This window comes from Pipistrellus hanaki (assembly GCF_964339955.1).
Source record: "Pipistrellus hanaki genome assembly, chromosome: 1".
Lineage (NCBI taxonomy): Eukaryota > Metazoa > Chordata > Mammalia > Chiroptera > Vespertilionidae > Pipistrellus > Pipistrellus hanaki.
The window spans coordinates 199,474,128-199,498,850 of record NC_140503.1 but is presented as its reverse complement, the minus strand read 5'-3'; the positions used below and the strand labels follow the sequence as shown (position 1 = coordinate 199,498,850).

Genomic DNA, 24,723 nt, shown 5'->3' with positions numbered 1-24,723 from the left:
CCAAATACAGTGATGATTTTATTAACATATGAGGGACACAACTGGCAAGCAAATCAAATAGCTACACAAACTAATCCCTTCTAAGCTACTTATAGTAAAACTCTCTGCTTTCTATCATGGATCTGGCCAGGTGAATTTATCAAAATTGTTAAACACCCATCTTTTATCGGGTGAAAGCTTAAAGTCGATGAATGGTTACTTAAACGAGAAACAGTTCAAACTCATAAGCAAGCAAATCAAACACTTACAGTCTTTTTAGCGATGACAGTCCCCAAAAGGCACCAGGATCTATACTACTAATAAGATTATTTCGGAGGTCCCTGTGAAAAATAAAATAAAGCAAGTTATTTACATACGAAAACTGTGACAATTATTGTGGCACATTGCACTTAACTACCATGCAGAAAACAACAATGACAATAACAATGGGAGGAAACTGAAGCCCAAACGATTAAGCTAAGATCACCCCAGTAGAGGGCCAGAGCCAGAATTCAAGTTCGAGAAATCTGGCTCTAAAGCCATTCGTGTGGTCAATAGAAGAATAACGGTTTATGTTCAAAAAGATACATGTGTCCTGATGTCATTCAAATTCAAAGGTATCATTAAGCTACAGTCCTAGAAAAGATTGTAACTATAAAAGTTTCCAGAATTTGACCATGATAACTGCTACAATGGCTATCAATTACATAATGTTAAGTCACTGTGCTAAGCAGAGTTTTTGTTTCTGCAGTCTTCTCCCTTCCCTTCTTTACTTTCCCATAGTATATGGTACACTCTAGACAGTGCCTGGAATTCCCAACACCACCCCTGTGGAACCTGATCAACCCCTGTCCTTATTTTTCAAATACTCTGGCCATAGTCATTGGCTTGATTACCAGACCTTGGTCTAACTAACCCTAGAACCTGAGGCGAGGAGACAGACAGAGGTCAAGGAGTAGCCATGTCCATCAGTTTGACCAGAGGTCAAGATGTAAGTCTAAAACTGTCAGTGACCCTCTTGCTATCATTGAGAGATAAAGCCAACAGACAAGAAAAGAGAGTAAATTCTGAGTCCCTGGATATAGCCAAGCCTGAAGTCCAGCTTTCGCTCTGGGCTCAGTTACACAAATCACTAAAATCAGTGAGTTAATATCTGTCTCTTATCATCCCTTTAAGATCTCACAATCAATCCCAAAGGTATCACCCTTGTTTCAAACGAGGAAATTCATGTGCAGCAAGATGACATCTGGCCAAGGTTGTGGTGTTAATATGTGGCCAAGCCAGACATCAAGCTGTAAACATATCTTTCTCTCTGACACAGAGAAGATTTACTAAAGAAACTGAGCAACTGTATACCTAGAGCAAGGGGGAGACAGATAAAGTAAGCATTCCAAAAGCTGGCCATAATTGAATCATGGTACTAGAGATACTGTGCTTTCAATTTCTTTATATGTTTAAAATATTTTATAAAAACTAGAGTGCATGAAATTCATGGGGGTGGGGGGGGGGAGAGGAAGGAAGGAGGAGGGGTGTCCTTAAGCCCAGCCTGCACCTTCTTCAATCTGGGACATCCCTCTTACAATCCAGGACTGCTGGCTCCTAATAGCTTGTCTGCCAGCCTGCCTGATTGCCCCTAATCACTTCTGCCTGCCAGTTTAATCACCCCTTAACCACTCTCCTGCCAGCCTGATGGATGACTAACTGCTCCTCTGCTGGCCTGATTGCCCCCAACTGCCTTCTGCTGCTGGCTTGATTGCCCACACTACCCTTCCCTGCCAGCCATCTTGTGGCAGCCATCTTTGATAACATGAGAGTGGCCATCTTGTGCAAGGATGTGAGGGTCAATTTGCATATTACCACTTTATTATATAGGATGGAAAAACTATAGTATGTGCCATCGTCCAGCACCCTCATGGTCATCACTTTAGCCCAGGTTATATATCACAGTTCCCACTTGTGTCCTTGCTTCTCTTATCAGTTCTCCATTTACATCTTTTTTCTTTAAATTGATCTTTTGTTTTTTTAGAGAGAGAGGATGGGAAACAGAGATAGAAACATCATGAGAGAGAGATAGGGAATCAGCTGCCTCCTGCTACTAGGGATTGAGTCTGCAACCTGGGAATTTGCCCTGACAGGGAATCAAACCAGTAAACTCTTGGTTCATGGGACTATGCTCAACCCTGAGCGACACTGGCCTGGCTCCATTGACATCTTTACAAACATGAATCTGATCCTGTCTCTGTGCCATATAAATCCTCCAAAAGTGCCACAATCCCTCAGAAGAAAGTTCAGACTCTTCTAGGTAACTTAAGGCTACCCATGGCCCTGACCTTGCCATCTTCCTCCTCCAACTCTCATTTCCTAATCTGCTTCAACACCTTCCTTTAACACTCACTTGCTCAGTCCCTCACTCTTCAAATATGCTAGTCATATTTCTAGATGTTTCTAGAAAGAGTCATGTTTCTCTCACTTGTCTGTTCTGTGAGAGAGAGACTGAGACTCCTTATGTAGAGGGTGGATGAACAGTGCTATGGTCTAAACGTTTGTCCTCCTACCCCAAAATCACATATTAAAAACCTAACTCGCAAGGTGATGGAAATAGGAGTGGGGGGGTGGGAGGATGACAGGGTAACTAGGTCATGAGGACACAGACCTAATGAACGTGATTAATGACCTTACAAAGGAGGCCCCAGACAGCTCCCTCTCTCCCTTCCATCATGTGAGTTTTCGGCAAAAAGATGGCCAGTTGGATGTGGAACCTCACTAGACACCAATAGCCGGTGTCTTGATCCTAGACCTCCCAGCCTCCAGAAGCGTGAGAAATAAGCGTTTGTCTTTACAAGCTACCCAATTTCTGGTGTTGTTATAGAAGCCAGAACAGACTGAGACGGATGATAAATGGATGAAATCCTGGCTCAGAGACAGAATTGCATTTACCTAAATTCCACCATAAAAATCTTCTCAATAAATTATGGTTAGCCACTAAATCATTAGAATATTCATCAAGCCAGACAATGTAAAGACTACTGAATGCCATTCATAAGGTAAGTCCACTTCGCACACTTATACCTCCATAAAGGTGGAAGGTAGTGATGCCTGCACCTGACCGAATAATTTAGCAAATGTGTGAATGTAAGCAAATTCCAAGGCAAAAAAAAAAAATAATACCGCAGATTGTTAATGATGATTTAATCTGGGTAAGTAAACTGGTGATATGGGAGATTACTATATTATTCTTTCAATGTTTCTGTATGTTTGAAAATTTTCATAATAAATATTAGTTTCTGTCCCCCACTTTTTAGTCCCAGGAAGTAGAATTCATCATCAGGCCCAATGTATGACTTTCTACCTCCCCCTTCATACCCGATCCCAACCCTATACCTCAAAGAAGATTTTTGGAGAAAATTCAGCCAGAATGTGCTTGATTTATACTGCATAAGTTAAAAATTTCAGCAAATAGAAATATAATGTCTGTTACATTTTTTTAAAACACACTTCACGTCTCTGATTTTAAAAAGGATCAACAGGGAATGAGTTAGCTAATGCACTACATAAATTTGTGGTCCATGATGTACTGCATGTGTTTCTAGAAGATACCTATCATGAATAACTAAGTAGTATAATATGATTTAAAGATACACTTTTTATTTAATAATAAAGAAATGCTTGACATGTTATATAGCATTTAATGATAGCCATATTAATCAGGCATTGCCAAAGGATATTTGTAGTCAGAGTCTCTCATTTACCATTCCCTTCTCCAACCCACAGCTTCCCTAGTGACCACAAGTCTAATGTTAAGATGTGCAGCTGAATCTGAATGGGTTGGGTCATTAAAACAGAAATGCAAAAAGATGCACAAAAGTTGCTTAAACAAAATTATAAAAATATTTAAATAGTTGTTAGGAAAAGAGCTAGCTCCTTTAGGCAAGGCTACAGAGTATATAAGAAAAAAACACATTTTAAGTACAATTATCAGAAACCTCTACTTGAAACAGCTTCCACAATAAAAAAATAATAATTCCCTAGTTATTACAGGAAACTGAGAAGTTAGGCAACCTTAGTTGGTGCCATCTATCTCTCAGATCCCCATGCTCAGAAAGTCAAGTTTACCTCCAGGCTAAACTTTGATCATGAAATCATATCTCAGGTCCAAAAATCACTTCCAAGAAAAAAGTTGTGAAAAGGAATGGAGATTTTGTTCTTTTCTTCGGAACTGGGAGATCTTTCTCTGAAACTTCAAAGCTAACGATCCCTCATCTTTTATTGGCTAAGACTGGCTCTGTCAATTACTAGAAAGATGCTTTGTTGGCCTAGACCCATCACTTAAGGGGCGTGAGGGAGAGAAGGATATGTTCATTGACCAATATGTAATTCTATTCTAGTGTAAGTAATTAGAGAATAAGAGAATGTCACTAAATTCTGACCCATATATAACACAACACAAAAATGATCTATACATATAAAAGCCTAAGCAACCGGACAACCAGATGAGCAAATGACCGGCCAGTAGCTATGAAGCACACTGACTACCAGGGAGCAGACATTCAATGCAGGAGCTGCCCTCTGGTGGTCAGTGCACTCCCACAGCAGAAACACTGCTCAGCTGACAGAGAGGTGCCAGAAGCTGGGCTGATGCCTGGCCAGCATAGTGCCCAGGCTCGAGATCCTCCCAGGCCGCCTGCCACTTCATGCTGTGTGGGACTGATGTGGACAGGGAGCTGTAGCCTGATGAGCTGGTGGGTAAGGCCAGGCTGCAGTGGCATGGAGGTCCACTGATCCCCGCAGGCCAGGCCTAGGGAACCCACTGGTGCACGAATTCATGCACTGAGCCTCTAGTGATATTATAAAATGAAGAGGGAAGATGGAAGGAAAGAGGAAGGGATGAATGGATAAATCAGAGTTCTCAATTATAAGCAATCTTAAAAATATATATATATATATATATATATATATATATATATATATATATATATATATTTCCCCCCCCAAAAAAGGGAGGGAAAATGTATAAGAAGTATACACTTTAGAGAATTCTTTCAGTAACAATATACAGTTCACCCTTCAACAACACAATCTGAACTTTAAAGGCTGAATTGTGCCCGCCACCCCAATTCTTATGTGGAAGTCCTAACCCCTAATCCCTTAAAAATGTGGCTGTATTTGGAGACAGGGTCAAACACCATAGAGGCGCAATGCTTAAATAAGACCTCAGTGATGGAAGCAATAAAGGCCTGAGGGAGTTTCCCTTGTGGAAGAAGCCAGTAGGTGAAATGGTCAAGGAAAGGTCACCTTGAAGTAGAGAAAGTGAAGCACCTCAGAGAGAGCTAAGAAAATGAGGAAAGACTGATTTTCAGCAGCAAAGACGTCCCAACCTGTGTGGCTCCCTGAAGCACTGTGCATGGTTATCCTAAGTGTGTGGGTGACATGGGAATTTGAAGCATGATCCTAGAACAGCATTTGGAAAGCAAGCAAATGAAACATCCATTGTGTAAAACACATCAAGGCTAAATAACGAGTGCTACCTGTCACACATCTGATCTCACAAGCAAAACTAGACTTAATTGCTAAGCCAAACACAATGATCACATTCAGAGATATCTGGGTAAATACATGAGCGTTTATCCAAACGTTTCCCACCGTGTGTGTGTGTGTGTGTGTGTGTGTGTGTGTGTGTGTGTGTTTAAAGTCTGGGCTTCCCTTCTGGGCTTTGTAACCATGAACTTTGTCAGCTTGTTTCTTTTATGACACATTCCTGTCATGACTGAACTTCAAAACAGCATCAACACTTTAAAAGCCAGTGGCCAGCAACCTGTGGTCCATGGCCTGTTTTGTAAATAGAGTCACCTCCACATAGATTCAGTCATTTGTTATCTACTGCTGCTCTCCCACTACAATGGCAGAATCGAGCCACCGTGACAAAGATCATATGGCCCACAAAGCCTAAAACATTCACTATCTAGTCCTTTACAGAAAGTTCGCTGGCCTTTGGTCTAACTCAGTGGTGGGCAAACCTCAGCTCTCGAGCCACATGTGGCTCTTTGGCCCCTTGAGTGTAGCTCTTCCACAAAATACCAAGGCCTGGGCAAGTTAATTTTGAAGAAGGGGCATTAGAAGAAGTTTAAGCTTTAAAAAAATGGCTCTCAAAAGAAATTTCAATCATTGGACTATTGATATTTGGCTGTTGACTAATGAGTTTGCCAACCACTGGTCTAACTAGTTGTTAATTATTTAAAATTTATTTTTCAATTACAGTTCACATTATATTAGTTACAGGTGTACAACTAATCAATATACTTTATATACCTTTCCAAGTTACATTTATATACCTTATAAAGTTACCACCCCAATAAATCTAGTCCCCATCTTACACCATACATAGTTATGACAATAATATTGACTATATTTCCTATGCTGTACTTTACATCCCCATGACTGTTTTTACAATTGACCATTTGTAGTTCTCAATCTCTTTCAACCTCCTCACTCATCCCCTCAACCCCTCTGCAATCTATCGAGAATCAATTTGTTCTCTCTGTATTTCTGAGTTTGTTTCTGTTTATTTAGGTTTTTCATCTGTTGTGTCTTTCTGATTCTATATATAAGTGAAATCATGACTAGCTGTTTTTAAAATTCAATTCTTAAAATTTCTCCGAATAAAACATTGGTAAAAATAAATTTTTATTTTGAAAAGTTGGGATTGTAGAACTAGATTAACAATAAAAATATTTTAAGTAAAATGACAATAACAGATGATAACAAAAGTATACCCATTGCCCTGGTTACGGTAGCTCGGCTGCTTAGAGCATTATCTTGATACACAATGGTTAGGGTTTGATCCCCAATCAGGCACATACAAGAATCAACCAATGAATAAATAAGTGAGACAATAAATGGATGTTTCTCTCCCCCCCCCCCCTTCTTCTCTCTATCTCTAAAATAAATAAATAAAAAAAGTGTATAAGAAACTAAAAGGAATACTCACAATCTTTCAAGGAGACTTAGCCCAGAAAATGAACCATTCTTCAGCTCAGATATTTTATTGTTACTCAGAATCCTAAAAATGACAGAAAATTAAAATGTAAGTTGCCTAATATATGTATACCATCAATATCAAAATAATTTAGCTCATTGTATTTAAATCTATGAGAAATTCTAAGAAGTCCTTTATCACCCTCCTTCCCCAGGTTTTGAGATGCTCCTGACCAAAAGGGAAAAAAAAAAAAAGTTTCTTTGTCTTTCTTTGAAAAACTACCTAAAAGAGCTTACACATCTGTCACTTCTTAAATTGATCCTATCACATTGAACCAAAAATTTAAAATAGAGAAGTCATCATAAAATAGATCTCAGTTCAATATAAGAAGAATGCCACATACATTTATATGTAATTATTCAACTTACTAAGTTGAATACTATTTAAAAATTGGAAACTTATGTTAAACTCTATGAAATAATGGCCTTACAAAGAAAGAAAATACCCCTAGATATCTTTGCAATATTATTTTTAATCTAACAATTACACAAATCTACGTGTCTACATGTGAAAAGATATTTGCCACACACACTCACATACAGAGATAGGAGCTGAATCTCAATAGTATACCACGTGTTCAAAGACCACGTTCTTTAAAAAATAAACTGAAAACAAAATTTACCAGAAGTCACCATGCAGCCACCCCCATGGTAGGGCTTGCCTAAGAGCCTGTGTATGAATGATCTAGCTTCCTCTCTGGCTCCATAACCATGCTCCTTTGGCAGCTTGAAGAACAATAAGAGTTTCTATAGATAAGGCGAAAAGCTCAAGCTACCCCATTTGGGGAAGAGAGAATATCAAGGTAAGAAAACCAATGCTTAGAAAAGTTATGTTAACGGAAGATAAGAGTAGCAAATGACAGAGCCCAATGGCCAACCCAGGACATTTCTGTTCCAAACTCCAACTACTCCACGCTGGTCAAGAGAGGCACTACTGGTATCTTAGGCAGAAAATTCTCCATCACACTCAGGGATGCACAACTTCCAGGGCACCCTTCATAGAGGGTCCAAGGTGGAGTGGTGACCCCTCCCTCCTAGACAGGCAACACACAAGTCTACGTACATGTAACACAATGCCTGTGCCCTAACATTTCAGGTGCATTTTCACATCCTCTTCTTTCTTTATTTTTTAATGTATTTTTTATTGATTTTTCACAGAGAGGAAGGGAGAGGGATAGATAGTCAGAAACATCTATGAGAGAGAAACATCAATCAGCTGCCTCCTGCACACCCCCTATTGGGGATGTGCCCGCAACCAAGGTACATGCCCTTGACAGGAATCGAACCTGGGACCTTTCAGTCCACAGGCTGATGTTCTATCCACTGAGCCAAACCTGAATAGGGCATCCTCTACTTTCATTATTCTAAAAATGTATTAAAATAAAAACACCCATTTGACATCTAATTTTCTTTAGATATAAATGTGATGTTTTTAAAAAATTCCTACTCATGCGGATTCACATTGCAGAGCCTGCTACGTGGGACGATCATTAGGAGCTTCTCGGGTCAAGCACACCTGTGTTTGGAAGCCAGCTCTCCAATCCTGCTCAAGGAACACTGATTTTGGGCAAGTCACTCCAGCTCTCTATAACAGAGTTCCCCCATCCATAAAACAAGAAGGATAATACCTGCTATGTAAGCACTGAAAGAAAACTAGTGACTGCATGACACACCCAATGTGCATTCCTTAGCAATCAGATTCATTTCCTTGGTTCTGAGACTCACACCCTCCCATTTTAATGTGTCTTGCAATCAAAGTCTATTACTGTGTAGTGTTTGGCCTCTTCCCAAAGCTGTTACTAAAGCAACAACCAGGGGACCAAGAACACATGGTCATCAGAAATGTTCAAATTAAAATACAATATGATGTTCTCTAATCAAAATCGCAAAGTTTTTTGAAAGTGAGGTAGTTGGTCAGGGCAAAGCAAACTCAGACAGACATGGGGCCACCCAAGTCCCTGAAGCAAAGCTTCCCTGAACAGCCTGGGGGTGCACACCCAGGAGCCCCCATCCTGCTGTCCATGCATCATCCTTAAGCTAACAAGTCACCCAATATGACAAGTAGCATACCTATTTCAGTGACCTATTTCAGCACGATTTAGAGCAAAGTTAGGAACTCCCAAAGAGGTCAATAAGGAGATAAACACATTGTGATATACCCAAACAACAAAATGTGACACACCATTAAAAATGATTCTTTTAAAGAAACTTGATGAGAAGGAAATTGCTTACAATCAGTTATAACAACAAAACCTATACCATTGATTGAACAAAATCCAGGAAGAACACCTCCTACCCCCAAAAACAATTATTTGGAAGAAATACATCAAAACGATGAGACTTCTATTAGTTTCTCTTTTATTCTTTATAATCTTGCAGCATTCTTTAAAAATATCTAGACTAGACTGATTCTGATTTCTAAAATATTTTCTCAACAACTAAGCACAGCTCAAACTTGAGTGAGTTTTGAATACAATTATATCTAAGCAATAAAAAAAGACTGTTTTATTTATGCTTTGAGATTAAAGACTCACATTTCTTTATACTCCAAAAATGTTTGTCACTTATTAGACACTGACAGTAGAGCAGTGAACAATGGGGACAAAAGCCAGCGTCCAGGGCCTGAGCCGAGACCCCACCAGTCATGAATGATTCAGCCTGTGACAGTCACTTCTCTAGGAAGAATTCTATGTCATCATTAGAAAGACGGAAAACATTAGACCAGAATGATCGTCAAGCTCTCTTCTAGCTTCTTTCATTTTCTATAATTATTGGGTCGGCAGCTAAGTAATTGCGGATTTTTTAAAGAAAATCAAAGACAATTTTTTCATGGAACTAAATAACTTTATTCTGTAATGTATTGCCCATTTTGATCAATGACCTTTTGCCATCTTTCAGGCAGCATCATAATCCCACGTTCAAAAAACTTCTGGTTTTTATTAGAAAAAACTGAATCAGGTACGATTTGGCATCATCATCATTATTGAAATTTTTACCATTCAAGGAGTTTTGTAAAGATCGAAACAAAAAGTAATCAGATGGTGCAAGGTCAGGACTATATGGTGGATGTGGCAAAACATCCCAACCAAGCTCCATTAATTTTTGCCGAGTGACCAAAGATGTGTGTGGCCTTGCATTGTCATGATGGAATACAACACCTTTTCGATTTGTCAATTCGGGCCGCTTTTCTTCAACTGCATTGTTTAATTTCGTTAGTTGTTCAATGTAGACATCAGAACTGATCGTTCGGTTGGGTGGTAAGAGTTCAAAGTAGACAATTCCTTTGTAATCCCACCAAACTGATAACAAAACCTTCTTTTGATGAATATCAGCTTTTGATGTTGTTTGAGTTGGTTCACCTGGCCTGCTCCACGATCTTTTCCGCTTGATATTGTTGTAAACAACCCATTTTTCATCGCCAGTTATCAGTCGTTTTAAAAATGGATCACTTTCATTACGTTTCTTTAGCAAATCGCAGCTGCTAATGCGTTGCGTTAACTGTGATTCTTTAATTTCGTGAGGAACCCATGTATCGAGTTTTAAAACATAGCCAAGTTGTTTTAAGTGATTTTCAATGCATGTATGTGATACATGAAGCTTCTCTGCAATCTCACGTGTTGTACTGTGACAGTCCGAATTGATTATTGCTTTGATTAGGGCGTCATCAACTTCAACTGGACGACCAGAGCATTTTTCATCTTTGAGTGAAAAATCACCAGAACGAAATTTGGCAAACCAATTTTGACACTGCCGTTCTTTTAAGGCTTCGTCACCATAAACAGCACATAACTTTTTATGAGCTTGCGATGCGTTTTTCCCTTTGAGGAAATAAAAAAGCAAAATATGACGAAAATGTTCCTTTTGATTTTCCATTTTTTAACGAACGCCAAACGAAAACTACAAAACAGATCAAAAAACTTTTTTTACTGATTAACAGCTGAATAGCCAACTATCAAATAACAAAATGTGTTTTACATTTGTACTACGTCTGCAAACCTAAAAATTCAACTGAAGCCATATATGTGTGAAACCCGCAATTACTTAGTTGCCGACCCAATATTTCTGTTTTAATAAGCGAAGCTGTTGGACTTCACAGTGACCAGGAATTTATCACCAATAAGCCAAAAAGGACAACGGCACAGTCTACTTCCTGAGCTCCGTGCCATGAGAGCTGAGAGCCCTGTGGAGGGGTGAAGAATGAGATCCAAATATGGAAGTGGCCTAGGAACCACTGTCAGGGCAGTGACCGTTACACCGCACGCACTGCGCTCTGCATCATTTCATTCAGCCAAAGGACCGTCATTGGCTCAGTCCTAAAGGCTGTGGTCCAATAAGTGACAGGTTTTATTGAGGAGAGTAGTAAAAAGACATTTCATCACACTTAAAAAGTTATAACTGTAACCTTAAGAATATATTTACAGCCTCATGCTAATATATTCGGTCACCCCATCACTCGCCCTGTTTAAGGATTCTGGGCAAGAAGACGGGATCTATAGGAATAAATCCACCTCGCAGACAGTTTTTATACTCCATTCTGAAATGGGGGACTGTGGAACGAGGAAACGCATAATGTCGTGTGTCATTATAAACCTAACACCCATTCGTAATCCATATTTTTGCTGACATCTCTGAAATTTCAAACTTCCTAGGAGGTACCTGAGTGAAAAATAGAAAACCTGACTGAAGTTATAAAGCATAGATATACCCATTTCTGTTCTATGCGAAGGGTGATAACCCCGCATGATGTATAGACAATGCTTAGGAGCGCTGTGCCGGGCCCAGGCCTCTTGAATTTTAACACTGTAATACAAGCTGTGTCCACGGCTGTAACTCACAGCCCCAAGGCGGTTCAAGTATATCACTTATGCTGAACATGAAAAAAGGAGTAAAACAATATAAACATGCTCGTGGTTTTGTTTTGTTTTATTTTTTGTTAATCAAAGTTTACGGAACAGAAAGAAAGAGAAACTAAGTATTGCATGCTCTCTGTTGCTTGCTATTGCAAGTCCTGGAATGGAATGCTGTTAATGACACCCACACCCTGCACGGGAAAAGGTAGAGAATAATTCTCCTTTTGAGAGGAAATGAAAATATATAATTCCAGAGCATTAAATATTCAGAGCAAATGTTAGGAATATAGTTATTAACAAAAACCACTGGAGGGAAAAATCAGCGAAACAATCACACAGGGTGACTGTCCTGGGTGGCATGGCGATCCTCCATAAGGTGTGTCCGCCCAGAGCCTGTGCCTGGGATCTTAACTCAAAAAAAGGCTACTGGTGACGCAATGAAGGGTTTGGAGATGAGAGCATCTGGATCAGGGTGGGAACGAAATCCAAGGACAAGTGTCCTTAGAAGAGGCGAGCAGGAGACTCCCAGAAGGTCTGATGAAAAGGAAGGCAGACTCAGAAAGAGAAAAAAAAAAAAAAAAAAAGGAAGGTGGAGGAAGGTGGGCAGATTTGGAAGCCACAATAACTGGAGGTTTTCCAGACCCAAGGAAAGGAGCGAACAGGACTACACTTTGTAGTATATTTTATAAGCTTCTTGAAAATTTAAACCCATAAGCAATGTTAAAAGATAAATAACAGCTCTGACCAGTGTTCTGAATGGTTAGAGCGCTGGCCCGAGCACCTAAGGGTCTCGGGTTTGATTCCTGGTCAAGGTCAAATACCTGGTTGTAGGTTTGCTCCCAGCCCTGGGTCAGGGTTCATGCGGGAGACAATCAGTAGATGTGTCTCTTTCACATTGATGTCTTTCCATCTCTCTCCCCTTCCTCCCTTCCACTCTCTGAAAAGCAATGGAGGAAAAAAAGATAAACCACACACAGGTATAACTACTATCAAAAACAAATGACTCATTTTTCAAATATATAAAGAGCTCTTTTTTTAAATATCCCTAATAAACTAGCAAAGGCCATGACCAGATAAAAGCAAATATTAATAAATCATAATCATATGAAGGGATATACAATCTAAATCATGAGAGAAATGTAAATGAAAACAAAAACAAGATACCATATATCACTAAGGGTTGATAAAAATATGCTCACTCTTTTTTTTTCAGAGGGAAACAATCACTCATATTTTGCCATAAATCAGTAAAATCACTATGAAGGGCAAAAATACAAATATAATATCTGGTCCATTAATTCCTTTTTGGAAATATATCCTAAAGATATTCTTGTACATTTGCAAAATACATTACATTAAATGTTGTGTAACTATATATGTCTATAAGAAAAGTACTCATTGTGCTATTGTTTGTAAAAGCCAATGACTGGATATTTAGGTTGGTTCCCATACTATGGGATAGGTGCAAGCGGTCCACAAAAGGGTACCCCATGTAGACGGAGGGCTGCAGAATTGGGGAGAGGGAGCTCTTCAGGTATTCATACAGAAAGATCAATGACATACTGAGGAAAGAAGGCAAGCATTTAAATATTAAAAGTTTCCCTCCCTTGACACTTCTGATTTGCTCAAGGAATACAAACTGTAGTAATGCTATCTGATTCTGGGTATTAGATTCATCATGCAGATTAACACCTGTTATTGCTACATCGTCCTTAAGTACAAGGGAGATGGACAACAGAGCTAAGCGATGCTTTTGGGTCACTAACCTACTGGGCCTATGGCCTCCAAGCATGTCAAACTTGTGGCCGGCGAAAATGCTTGGGGCCTCAAACCGTTAGAACCACCTCTGATACACTAAAATGAGGAATGGGAACTCCCCAAAAGTAAATTTTCAGTGCTTTGCCTCATTTACCCCAGGAATGAAAACTGGTTTCTCCACAAATTCTTCAAAGTTCTAGTCCAGGGGCAGCCAACTCCATCATTCCAGCTGGTCTCCCAGCTCTAGGAATTTTTATTTATTTATTTTTTTAAATGTTTTTAAATGGTTAAAAGGAAATGTTAAAGAATAATATTCTGTCATACATGAAAATTATATGAAATGCAATACTCTGAAAGTCTGAGTGGAACACAGCCATGCCCATTTGCTGACATGCTGTCTATGGGAGCTTTCGTTTGATGATGGCGAGTTGAGTAGCATCAATATCTTGGCTGGCCCGCAGAGCCTAAAACATTTACTATCTGGCCCTTCAGAGAAAAAAATCTGTCCACTCCTGTTCAGCATCCTCTGTCCTAGTTTATTCTCCCTTTGCAGGCAAATGAACATCAAGTGCTGATTTCTAAATGAATTCTTTTAATTTATCTTTATTATTGAAAGTATTACATATGTCCCCCCTTATTCTCCCATTGACTCCTTCTATCCCGCACACACCTCCTACCCCTGCCCCAGGCCTTCACCACACTACTGTCTGTGTCCATGGGTTATGCGTATACGCATACAAGTTCTTTGGTTGATCTTTTCCCATCCCTTACCCTACCCATCCCGCAATTCTTCCAAGCAAATAAGAATAAGAGAGCATCTACTGGACTCCAAAACTCCCCATCAATCTGAACAATCTTTATTTTAAAATCACGTTAAATCCCACATGCCCTCAGCAATTATAGACATTTTGTCCTAAGTATTAGTTGATTGCTCATCAATGTGTCCTCCTCTTACTGGCATTCATTCATTCATTTACTCATTCATCCATCCATTCACTCATTTATTCATTCAGGCAAAAAAAAAAAAAAATTCTGGGTGGTATATTTTAGTTCTCTTAGATCAAAAGTGTTTTGCCCTCACTCATATCATCTTGTTTTAACAACACAACTTACTGAAATAAGTGTTGAGAGGTTTGTGTATTTACCATGTTTGTCACAAAAAGGTCAAACTCCTGAAGTGTAGAGACCTTGACCATTACTGCATCCCCATGAAAAGAACATACACTGGGGATATGCAGGGCACTGTCCAGATCTCTTGCAGTTCCACTCACTTTGCAGGCAATGCCATCCAAGGACTGAGCACTGTACTGGTAAGAAGCATTCCAGGAAAGACTCTCTGGTGGCAATCTCTGCACTGAGCTTCTGACGGGCTGGCCAAGACTTTCCTGTAATTGAACTTTAGTCTGAGGCCCCTCCTACCTGATCATCCTTCCTTCCCCCTTTCCTTTCACAGGTGCTAGATCTGCATCCCAGTCCGAAGGCTTCCATGCCCACTTCTGCCTCATGTCTCTCTGTCTTCCAGTTGTTTCCCCAATAACAATATTGTACGTCTAACCTCATCCTGGCATGTGCTTCCCAGAAGGTCCCGTTGACAAGATGCCCACAGAATCTGTTCAATAAATGAATGAGATAAAATTATGGCTGGATTTAAGTTTCTATGTTTGGTCAAAGATCCCTCTCTAGCCCAGCTGGGGTGACTCAGTGGTTGAGCATCAACCTATGAACCAGGAGGTCATGGTTCGATTCCCAGTCAGGGTACATGCTAGGGTTATGGGCTCGATCCCCAGTGGGAGACATGCAGGAGACAGCCAATCAATGATTCTCTTTCATCATTGATGTTTTATCTCTCTCCCTCTCCCTTCCTTTCTGAAATGAATAAAAATATGTATTTTTTTAAAAAATTCCCTCTCTAGGGAATTAATGATAAAAAATCTATAATACCCTGGCATTCACAGGAACCAACGAGAAGTACAAATATCAGTCCCTTCTCACAGTCCCCTTTCCTATCTGAGGCTTAAGAACATTTTGGGGAAGGGCCAAAAATTCTACCTCAGTATGTCTAGTTTTCTTCTTTTAATATTGCAATAAAAATATTCTAAGATACTGTTTTCAACATTATAACTCTCCTAAAATTAGGACCATCTTAACATCGATATCAAAAGAAAATTTCCAGCTGCTAGGAGAAAGAATACATTGTGAATTAAACCGTGGCTGTCAATGATGGCGCATACACAAACTGAGGTTGAATTTTTACATTGGGACCCCTAATTATGGCTTAAAACTTATACATTCAGGTTTCATATGATGCATCCCTGAAATAAAAAGTTGTCTAGTCGGAGATTGCATATCCTACAGCAAGCAGCATAACGAAAGGCAGCAGAAATGTTAAACCTCTCAGAAGGTAACAATTCAGGAGGGACTGGTGGGATTCCTCCATGTGCCATTGACAGCAATCACTCAAGCAGCTCACATCTCAGCTGCCAGTTAATGTCTAAGGAAAACAGTTAAACTTCCAATGATGCATGATTCAAATAAAATTGGGAAGAAAAAAATAGTTTGTTAAATTAATCAGGTAAAAAATACAAGCAACACCCTATCTGCACAAATATCCACATTATATTATCAAGGCTAAAGATGCAAAAACATTAAATAAAAATGAAGCCAGGGTCACCTTTATAAAAAACTCAGTGGGTTAGGAAGTATGCATCACACTGCCAAATGATTGAGGACATATTTATTACACATTCATAGGCAGAAAAGCAACGGAGAACGCAAAGGCATAAAAGTGAGTAACAACAAAATCTGGATAGGGCTTCTGCTTATTATTCTGATTCTTTTAACCTTCACATAAGTTTAAAATTACTTTCAAATAAACACCATGTTAAAATGATACTATGCGTTAAGGAGAATGGTCAAGTGACTCTGAAGAGCTCTAAATGAGAAGGCTGGGTGTCAACTTAAATACCGAAGAACTGGTATTTCATGGTGTGGGGAAAAGATTTAGAGAAACCAGCTCATAAAAGAACTGTCTCTCAGCTCCCTCACTGATAAGCTGTTTGGAAACAGGCATCTGATCTTAAATGGAATCAGTCTTCCTTCTCCATGAGCTTTTTAGTTGGGGACTGGTCTCCTGGACTCATTCTCCATGTCTAATTCTGCTTCAGAGTTCTCAGCTTCAACCTATTGTTTTGAATTCTGAAGAAATTCCCTGCTCTATTTTCCAGAGGACTATTTTATTTCTTTCTTTTTTCAATATATGTCTGTATTGATTTCAGAAAGGAAGGAAGAGGGAGAGAGGGATAGAAACATCGGTGATGAGAATCACTGATCAGCTGCTTCCTGCACGCTCCATACTGGGGATCGAGACCACAACCAGGGCACGTGCCCTGCCTGGGAATCGATCCCTGACCTCCTGGTTCATTGGCAGATGCTCAACCATTGAGCCATGTAGGCTGGGCCAGACTACTATTCTTTGAGTCGGAAGCAGTTCCCACTTTCCTCTTGACCCCACCTCCTGCCCCAGCCAGAGCTTCCTAACATTACCACCTCACTGTTGACTTCTCACACCCTCACCCACGGGTGCTCTTGCTTTATACAGTTGTCCTCTTAGGTCTGAGACTAGGAATGACAATTGTCCTGTCCTAACCTTGTGCAGATCATCCTGCTGACTTCCTCTCACATATCTGATGACCCCTGCTTGCTTGCTCACACTTACAAAGGGGAGTCTGGATGGATGAGAGTCCCTTACAGCAGAGGGCTGCTAAATGATCAACAAGAGAATAAGAGTGAATGGGTAGGAAAAAGAGGTGGAACAAAAAGTGCCTTTATTTCAAGGTTTAGAAGTCACATATCCTTGGAAAGTAAGGACTCAAACGAAACCTGGGGTCCCCTAGGACTTCTCCTTCTGGCTACAACACCCCACCAGTATCCTATATCTTGGCAAGTTGCCCAGTTTATTGGAAACTAAGGAAACCCTGCCACCAAGCCTTTGAGCCAAACTCACCGAACGCAGAGTGAGAGCAGCTGTTCTAGGCGTGCAAACTCAGGGCCAGCTCTCCGCTCACCCACTTTTGTTGCCACTCCCTATAGATTCAACTCTTGGAAATCTTCCAGGATCCGGACAGGAAAATGCATTTTTCTAGCTATCCCCGCTCTCATTTCTTCTGGGCTGTAAGTCCCTGTGCGTGGAATGTCACCATCAATCTGATCCCATCTGTTTTAGTTATACTACGTCGTCCTCAATACTTCTGCACCACGGGAATACCTTTCTCATTTCCCAGCCCCGTTAGTTATAGGTCTGCTCATAGTTTGTGTGTGTGTGTGTGTGTGTGTGTGTGTGTGTGTGTATGTGTGTGTGTGTGTTTGTGTGTGTGTGTGTGCGAGTATATGTGTGTGTGTGTGTGTGTGTGTGTGTGTGTTTTCTGTCATTTTCCACTGAGTTTTGGAAGGAAAGGGGGGAAGGAAACAACCGTGGTTCAATGTATATCCACTTAGGGGATTAGAAGGGTCTTTTCCTAAAAGTTGAGGACTATCTCTTCTTCAACCTCCTCTCTGGATGCTAAGTGACTAGAGCACATGTGTCAAACACAAGGCCCGCAGGCCAAATCCAGCCTGCCAGGCCTTGCAATGTGGCCCGCACCGCGCTGTCATCACTGCACTCCGCTGTCAGTTTATGACATTGTCAGTTTATGACTGTTCAGTAAACCATTTGGCCCGCGATTTAGGCTGGATTTTAGTTTTGGCCCCTTCTCTGATTGAGTTCGACACCCCTAGACTAGAGGGCAGGCATGGTTTCCCCCTCATGCAGGTTTTCCTTCACACATTTTGCCAAAACCTCAACAATCTTTCACTTAACAGAGTGACGACTGTTGATTACCAGTGTGCCTGTTCAACAGGACACTTCTTATGTCAACCCGAGTCAGAGACCTAGGTCCCCTGTAAGACAGTCACGTTGCCCCAGGCCAGCCCACTCCTCAGTGCCACAGCCATCCTGGCCCACATCCCGGTGCCCAGCGCCAAGCAAGGGGGTCGGATGCTGGGCGTGGGGGAGCATGTGAGGCTCTGTTCCCTGACCTGGTGACTCTAACCAATTTCTGGTCTGGGATCAGTTTCCAGCCTCTGCTCTGTCCTAAGAATTATTGAGCATGAGCGACAATGACAGAGGGTAGGCTGTGGATTACCAAGGACCTGAATTTGAACCTCAATTCAGGTCCTTGATAATGGATCTGGCTTCATGACTTTAGACAAGATGCTTACTCTCATTCACTTAGCGCTTCATCTCCGAGTCATCCTGGGCATTCCTGAGAGGAAACACAGGGCTTTTGTGAAGGGTGCATGTGGCGGAGCACTAAAACACAGGCTGGAAAGGTGCAAGCAATGGGACAACATCACAGCCAGAAAACGGTATGAGGCCCAGACTTTTCCATTCAGCTGTATCTGCTGCTGACCAACCACCCAGGCCACCAAGTCACCTACTGACAAACTCTATAGCCTCTCTTCTTCCATACAGACTGTTCAATATACAGAGTGGGCAAAAGTAAGTCTATAGTTGTTCCTATGGAAAATAATACAATAATTAATAGGGACAATACTAGTATAAACTGTTTCACATACTCACAACTGTAAGCCTACTTTGTCCTCCTACCCTCCCCCTGCCCCGTTTTTTTCTACAGATGTAGTGAATTGGGGGAGAATTCTGTATGCCCACCTGCCCTCTTGAAGCTGTATGCAATAATATTTCCAACTTCCCTCTTCGCAAGGTGAACACTTATTAAAAATGAGACAGCAAGTCAAAGACACTGACAGCTAACATACTACTTGAGGGTCACAATATAGTTTACCATCAAACAGACACCTGAGACTAAAAGGAGGGACCATTAATGTTTATGCTAAGACAACAGGTGTCAACCTGGGCCTATGGACACCCTTAACTACTCACGTGGGTCACTGAGTAACCTTTCAAGTCCCCGGCATTTTTTATTAAAGTCCTGACATTGCTTTAAGGTCTGTTTTTGTTGTAATTATTTCAGATCCTTTATTCAGTAGTTTCATAAATAAAAAGAAAATAATCTATTTTTCTGCTTTAGCATTAAACAATATGTTTCCATGTAATTGACTAGCATTCGGGTGATAAAGAAAAACTAGACAGCTTTCAAAACCGCCTCAAAAAGAAAAGCTGTTTATTAAATAACACTTTATCTTATCTTATGAACAAATCAGCACCATGAGAGCAGAAAGCCCATATTTCAAGGTGTGGGTACATCATAAATAACACTGGATGCTTCATATTTATGAGTACAATAAAAGCAAATTTATTTGGCATGTTAAATGAATAGAGAGCTTTCTACTGAGACCACACTGGGGTTCTTCTAGGATCTTTGATTTTTAAGCTGAAATTTCACAACTGCTCATTAACTGAGAAGAGATCTGAGCACTTACCATGTGCTGGGAGTGACACTGAGGACACACACATGGACCTCAAGGACTCACAGCACACATGCTTCCCAGTGCTACATGCCACCGGTGGGATGCAGGACTGATCCCAGGCGAACAGTGTCAATGTTGCAGAAAAGCTCAATGATCAGGGGAAATGTTTCTCAACTTTATTTTTTTTAAAGTAGCAATCCAAAAGACATAAGACAGGAAGAAAAAATGACTTTCAAAGGACTGTATGAGTCTTCTATTGCTGCATAAAAAAATTACCTTAAGTCAACAGCTGTGTATGACTGCAGGTTGCCCAGGACCAAACCAGAGAGGATTGGACCTGCATTACCACCATTTGCCCACCATCCAGAACTGAAATATCATTGCTGACATATACACATAAGGAACTGTTTGACAATGAAACTGGGTCTCAAAAGAACTGGTGACCTAGAAAGAAGCTCACTACAGACTGGTTCATATGCCTTTCAGCATAACCATTATTGCTTGTCTCATTTTTGATTCTTATAAGTATGTTTCCAGTAGGACATGATATCACTCATAAATGGTGGACAACATAGACTGATGAACAAGAACAGACCCAAAGATAAGGAGCCATGGGTCAGACTGTTGGACCTCAAAGGAAGGGTGGGGATAAAAGGGAGAGGTCAACCAAAGGACTTATGTGCACACATATGAGCCTAACCAGGGGTCAAGGACAATAGGGGGGTGGGGGCATGAGTGGGGGGGGGGGAATTGGAATGGGGGGTTGAGGACAAATATGTGATACCTTAAGCAATAAAGAAATTAATTTTAAAAAATTACCTTAACCTGCATGCTTTACATCAACACCTATTTCCTGGCTCCTAGCGCTGCCGGCCAGGAGTCCAGGCACTGAGTGAGTGGACCCTTTGTCGGGTGGAGCTGGCCGCAAAAAACCTGGTCTCCAATAGGAGGATGCTCCTAAGCCAATGAATGGGCCTGGGGGGGGGGGAGGGGGAGGGGGGCGGGGAGGGATGGAATAAATGCACCGCCTATGCAGCGTGCTGGTCAGAGTCTCACGTGAATGGGAGTAGTGAAAAGTGGGTCCCCGTCATTTTAATTTGGGAATTGTTGTTCCCTTCCTGGGACGATCTGGAACGGTCCTTTGATCATTACAACATACTTACTGGTTATAAGTATGGACTCTGGAGTCAGACTGCCTGGGGTCAAATCCTGGTTACATCCCTTACTGCCTGGGTGACCTCTGGGAATTCATGAGCTTCTTCTATGCCCTGCTCCCTCAGGCACAGGAGGGATCATGCTCATGAGGATCTCCTTAGGGAAATAGAAGAACTGACTACAAGACTTCAAGCACTCCGTCAGGATCCGACCCACTCAGCAAACATGACCTGGCCCAGAGTGCTAATGGATCACCCGTCTTTTTCAACTTATTTGTGGGAATTTAATATGGACACCGGCATTTTATACCAATACAGTCTCCCAGGAATTTAACATATGGGAACCAGCGTTTTACTCCAATACAATCTCCTAGCAACTATCCAGACCCTGGGAGCCACTCTCCATAAAATACTCGGAGAGCACCTTTTGGAACCTATAGCTGAGGAGTGAAATCGGTTGTTTTTAAAGGGGCAGAGCTTCCTGATAAGTACAGAAATCTAAATAATTCTACTGGTAAGAAGCCTCTTGAGACTATTTGTAAATTTCATTGGCTGTGCCACTGTTTAGAAGAAGCTGTTGAAAATCTCAAATAGTGAACAACCTTACTATTACAAAAAAGCCCTGAGATCCTAAGATTATAAAACCAAAGAAACAATTAATCTAGTCATTTAGGTGCCACCAAATCACCAGTCCCAGTATTTCCCTGATAACCTCCCACTCCTTCCTGACAGCCACTCCCTACTCATGGATGCAGATGGGTGCAGGCCTCCGAGAAATCTAATTGCCACACTGGTGGTTCTACTACAGAAGTGACATCATAGGCAACGCTGCCCCCAAATATAACTTTCCCAACTGCTGGTGGGGTCATGACCAGGAACTGGCCTGTTCACCAAGCAGGAGGAGCTAGGAGGAAAGGGTCAACAGGAAACCACTGTGAGACATAATTAGCCAGAAGGCTGGTGCTGGAGGAAGCTTGTAAGGGGTGGGGGGGTGGATACAGGCAAGTGAAAATCACTGTGTGATACAGAATCTGCAAGATGTCTCTAAAGCCTAGAAATAAAAGGAAAAAAGTGTGTGTGTGTGGGGGGGGTGGGTGTGTGTAAGTCTGTTCACCAGGCTAACACTATGTCTGTTTCCAAGCATTGTGGACACCCTACACATTCTTTAGGTACTCAGCAATCCTGACAAGCAGGCTGGTTGGCTCAGTGAGCTGGGGTTTTTACATCTATATTCTTGTGAATACAATGCCCTAAAAATCTATACCCCAGAGGAAGAAATAGGGACATGCAAAGAGACAACCAGTGTTGCGAAAACAGCTCCTCAAGTGTTCAGATCTTAAAGATGAGAACCCAGGGGCAACAAAAAAAAGAATTATTTTTTTAATGCAGTGAACAGGAGAGCACAAGGCCCCATGTGGGTATTGCCCTGGGGACTGCAGGCAGGTCTCGGCAGGTGTGTGGGGGCCATCAGGGCTTTGGGTGGTGAGAAAAGGCATGCAAGGCTCAGGCAGGATCCCAGCAGGCCAGAAGCTCAGCGTCAGGCATCTTCCATTCACCACCACCTGTGTCTGCTTCTGGTCCTTTAGCTCCACGGTCACACAGCTGCTGTCACACTCACTAATTATTGAATTTCGGCCACTTTATGTTGTCTGGGCTCAGAGGCACCCACAGGGAAGTGGCTGGTTCTCCCACAACGTTTCCCTGCCCGGATAAATCTGGGGTGTGCAGTACCTGCTAGGCAAACACTGGGCAGCCGTGAGCTAAAAGTGAAATGAGAGGGAAGAAAATGAGATTGATGGATTCAAACCACTTTCTAAGAAGTTTAATTCTAAAGGGAGGAGTCTATTTTCCAGAGGAAAAACAGGGCCATACAGGAGAAACATCACAAATGTGGAGAAGCGTTTACAATGTAGAAAAGATAAGTGGCAATCTCTCAAAGCGTAGGAGGAAACTGGAACAAGAAAAAGGGAAAAATAAATGAATCTGGGTAAGAGACTGACACTTTTCACTACCAAACGGAGAGTGGGAGTTTAAGCCTGGCCCTTGCAGGTTGAGCATTCTGCTTTGAAGACACAGGGCTTACCCAGGATAGGTAAATGCACGAGGCATCCCATGTTAAGGGTAAGGCAAGATTCTTCCCCCAGTCCTACTTGGGGAAAAGAATAGTAATAAAGCGGGGGAAATGGGACTTCTTTAAACAAGGACTTCCTGAGTGTTCCTGTGGTTTAGGCTGAGGACACAGAGAAAAAAACCACCAAGAGTTCGCAATCTGGAGAGAGTGAGGACTGGAAGCAGATAACTTCCAACAGTATGACAGCTGTGGAAACACAAGCGGACCTGAGGGAGGAGGGGGTCACAGGGAATGAAGGGTCAGCCCAGCCCTGGAGTCTTGGCCATAAAGGGAGAGTTTTAAATGATTAACTTTGTTTACAGGAAACAACAAACAGACAAAAGGCAGGTTAAAAAAAAGACGGATCTAACAGAACGCACATCCCTCTCAAACAGGGTCCTGGAGATGCACACACCATCAGTCAATGTCTCTTCACCTCTTTCGTGAGAAAAGAGTTGGTAAGAATTGCACAATAAAAAAACAAAGAATGCTTTTAGGTCTTATCTTGATGGGAAATGAGTCAATTTAATTAGGTTCCAACAGGCTAACAGAAAGACCAGTTTAACCATTGCATTGAAAACGTGTGTATTACTGTTACACCTCGAAGGCCACTCTTGGAAGGGTTTCGACCAAAGTGTCACCCAACACAATGTACCACCTGCTTTCCGTCCGGTCACAACGTGAGGCTATAGAAGGAGAGCCGGTAAGATACCTGTCATTATCCTAGGGGCTATGGTTGCAAAACAAAGACTCTGACCTCAACAGAACTGACATTCTAGATGAACCTTGTTTTCTACAATATTTCAGAAAAGCTTTCATCTAGGGAGTGAAATTAACCCACAGTTTAATTCACATACCATGCATTATGCTCTGTGCCTGGGGGATGAAGGGTGAAGGGGGGCATTGGAGAGCTCAGAGTACCCCAGGGATCCTCTCTTCCCCAACCCTCCCATCCCCCCCAGATCTGGCTTATTCCTCGCAAATACAATTCTGGAATAGGTGGTAGCAGCACTTACAAAGTCTAACTGCCTACGTGTTCAAAGGATATAATGACAATTCTAAAACACAGATCGTGCAGGTGATGGACAATTCCGCCTTCTTCGTATGGAATATGTAATTGTAATTCCACTGACCTGCCCCTCTCCCTCCCATAGCGATTACTCAGGAACAAAAGATTTCAAATACAAGCAACTATTTATATCTATACATATAAAAGGCTAATATGCTAAGTGTCCTATGGTCCAACTGGTCACCATGATGCACACTGATCACCAGGGGCAGACGGTCAACGCAGGAGCTGCTGAGCAGCAGTGACATGGCAGTGGTGGTTCTCGGGCCACACACCCCGAAACCAGAGAGGACGAAGCCCAATGTCTCTCGGAGCCGCAAGATTCCAACTTCAGCCTTGGGTTAT

The 24,723-nt window shown here is 41.5% G+C and overlaps 1 protein-coding gene across 1 annotated transcript in view; it reads right to left on the bottom strand.

Moving 5' to 3' along the window:
• The window catches only part of ADGRA3 (adhesion G protein-coupled receptor A3), a 115,981-nt gene that overhangs the window by 79,474 nt on the left and 11,784 nt on the right, over positions 1–24,723 (bottom strand). Inside the window, exons 2-3 of the mRNA XM_084902312.1 lie at positions 6,965–7,036; positions 249–320 (exon numbers count right to left, since the gene is read on the bottom strand). Coding sequence (XP_084758438.1) covers positions 249–320; positions 6,965–7,036 — 144 coding nt within the window. The remainder of the gene's footprint in view (positions 1–248; positions 321–6,964; positions 7,037–24,723) is intronic.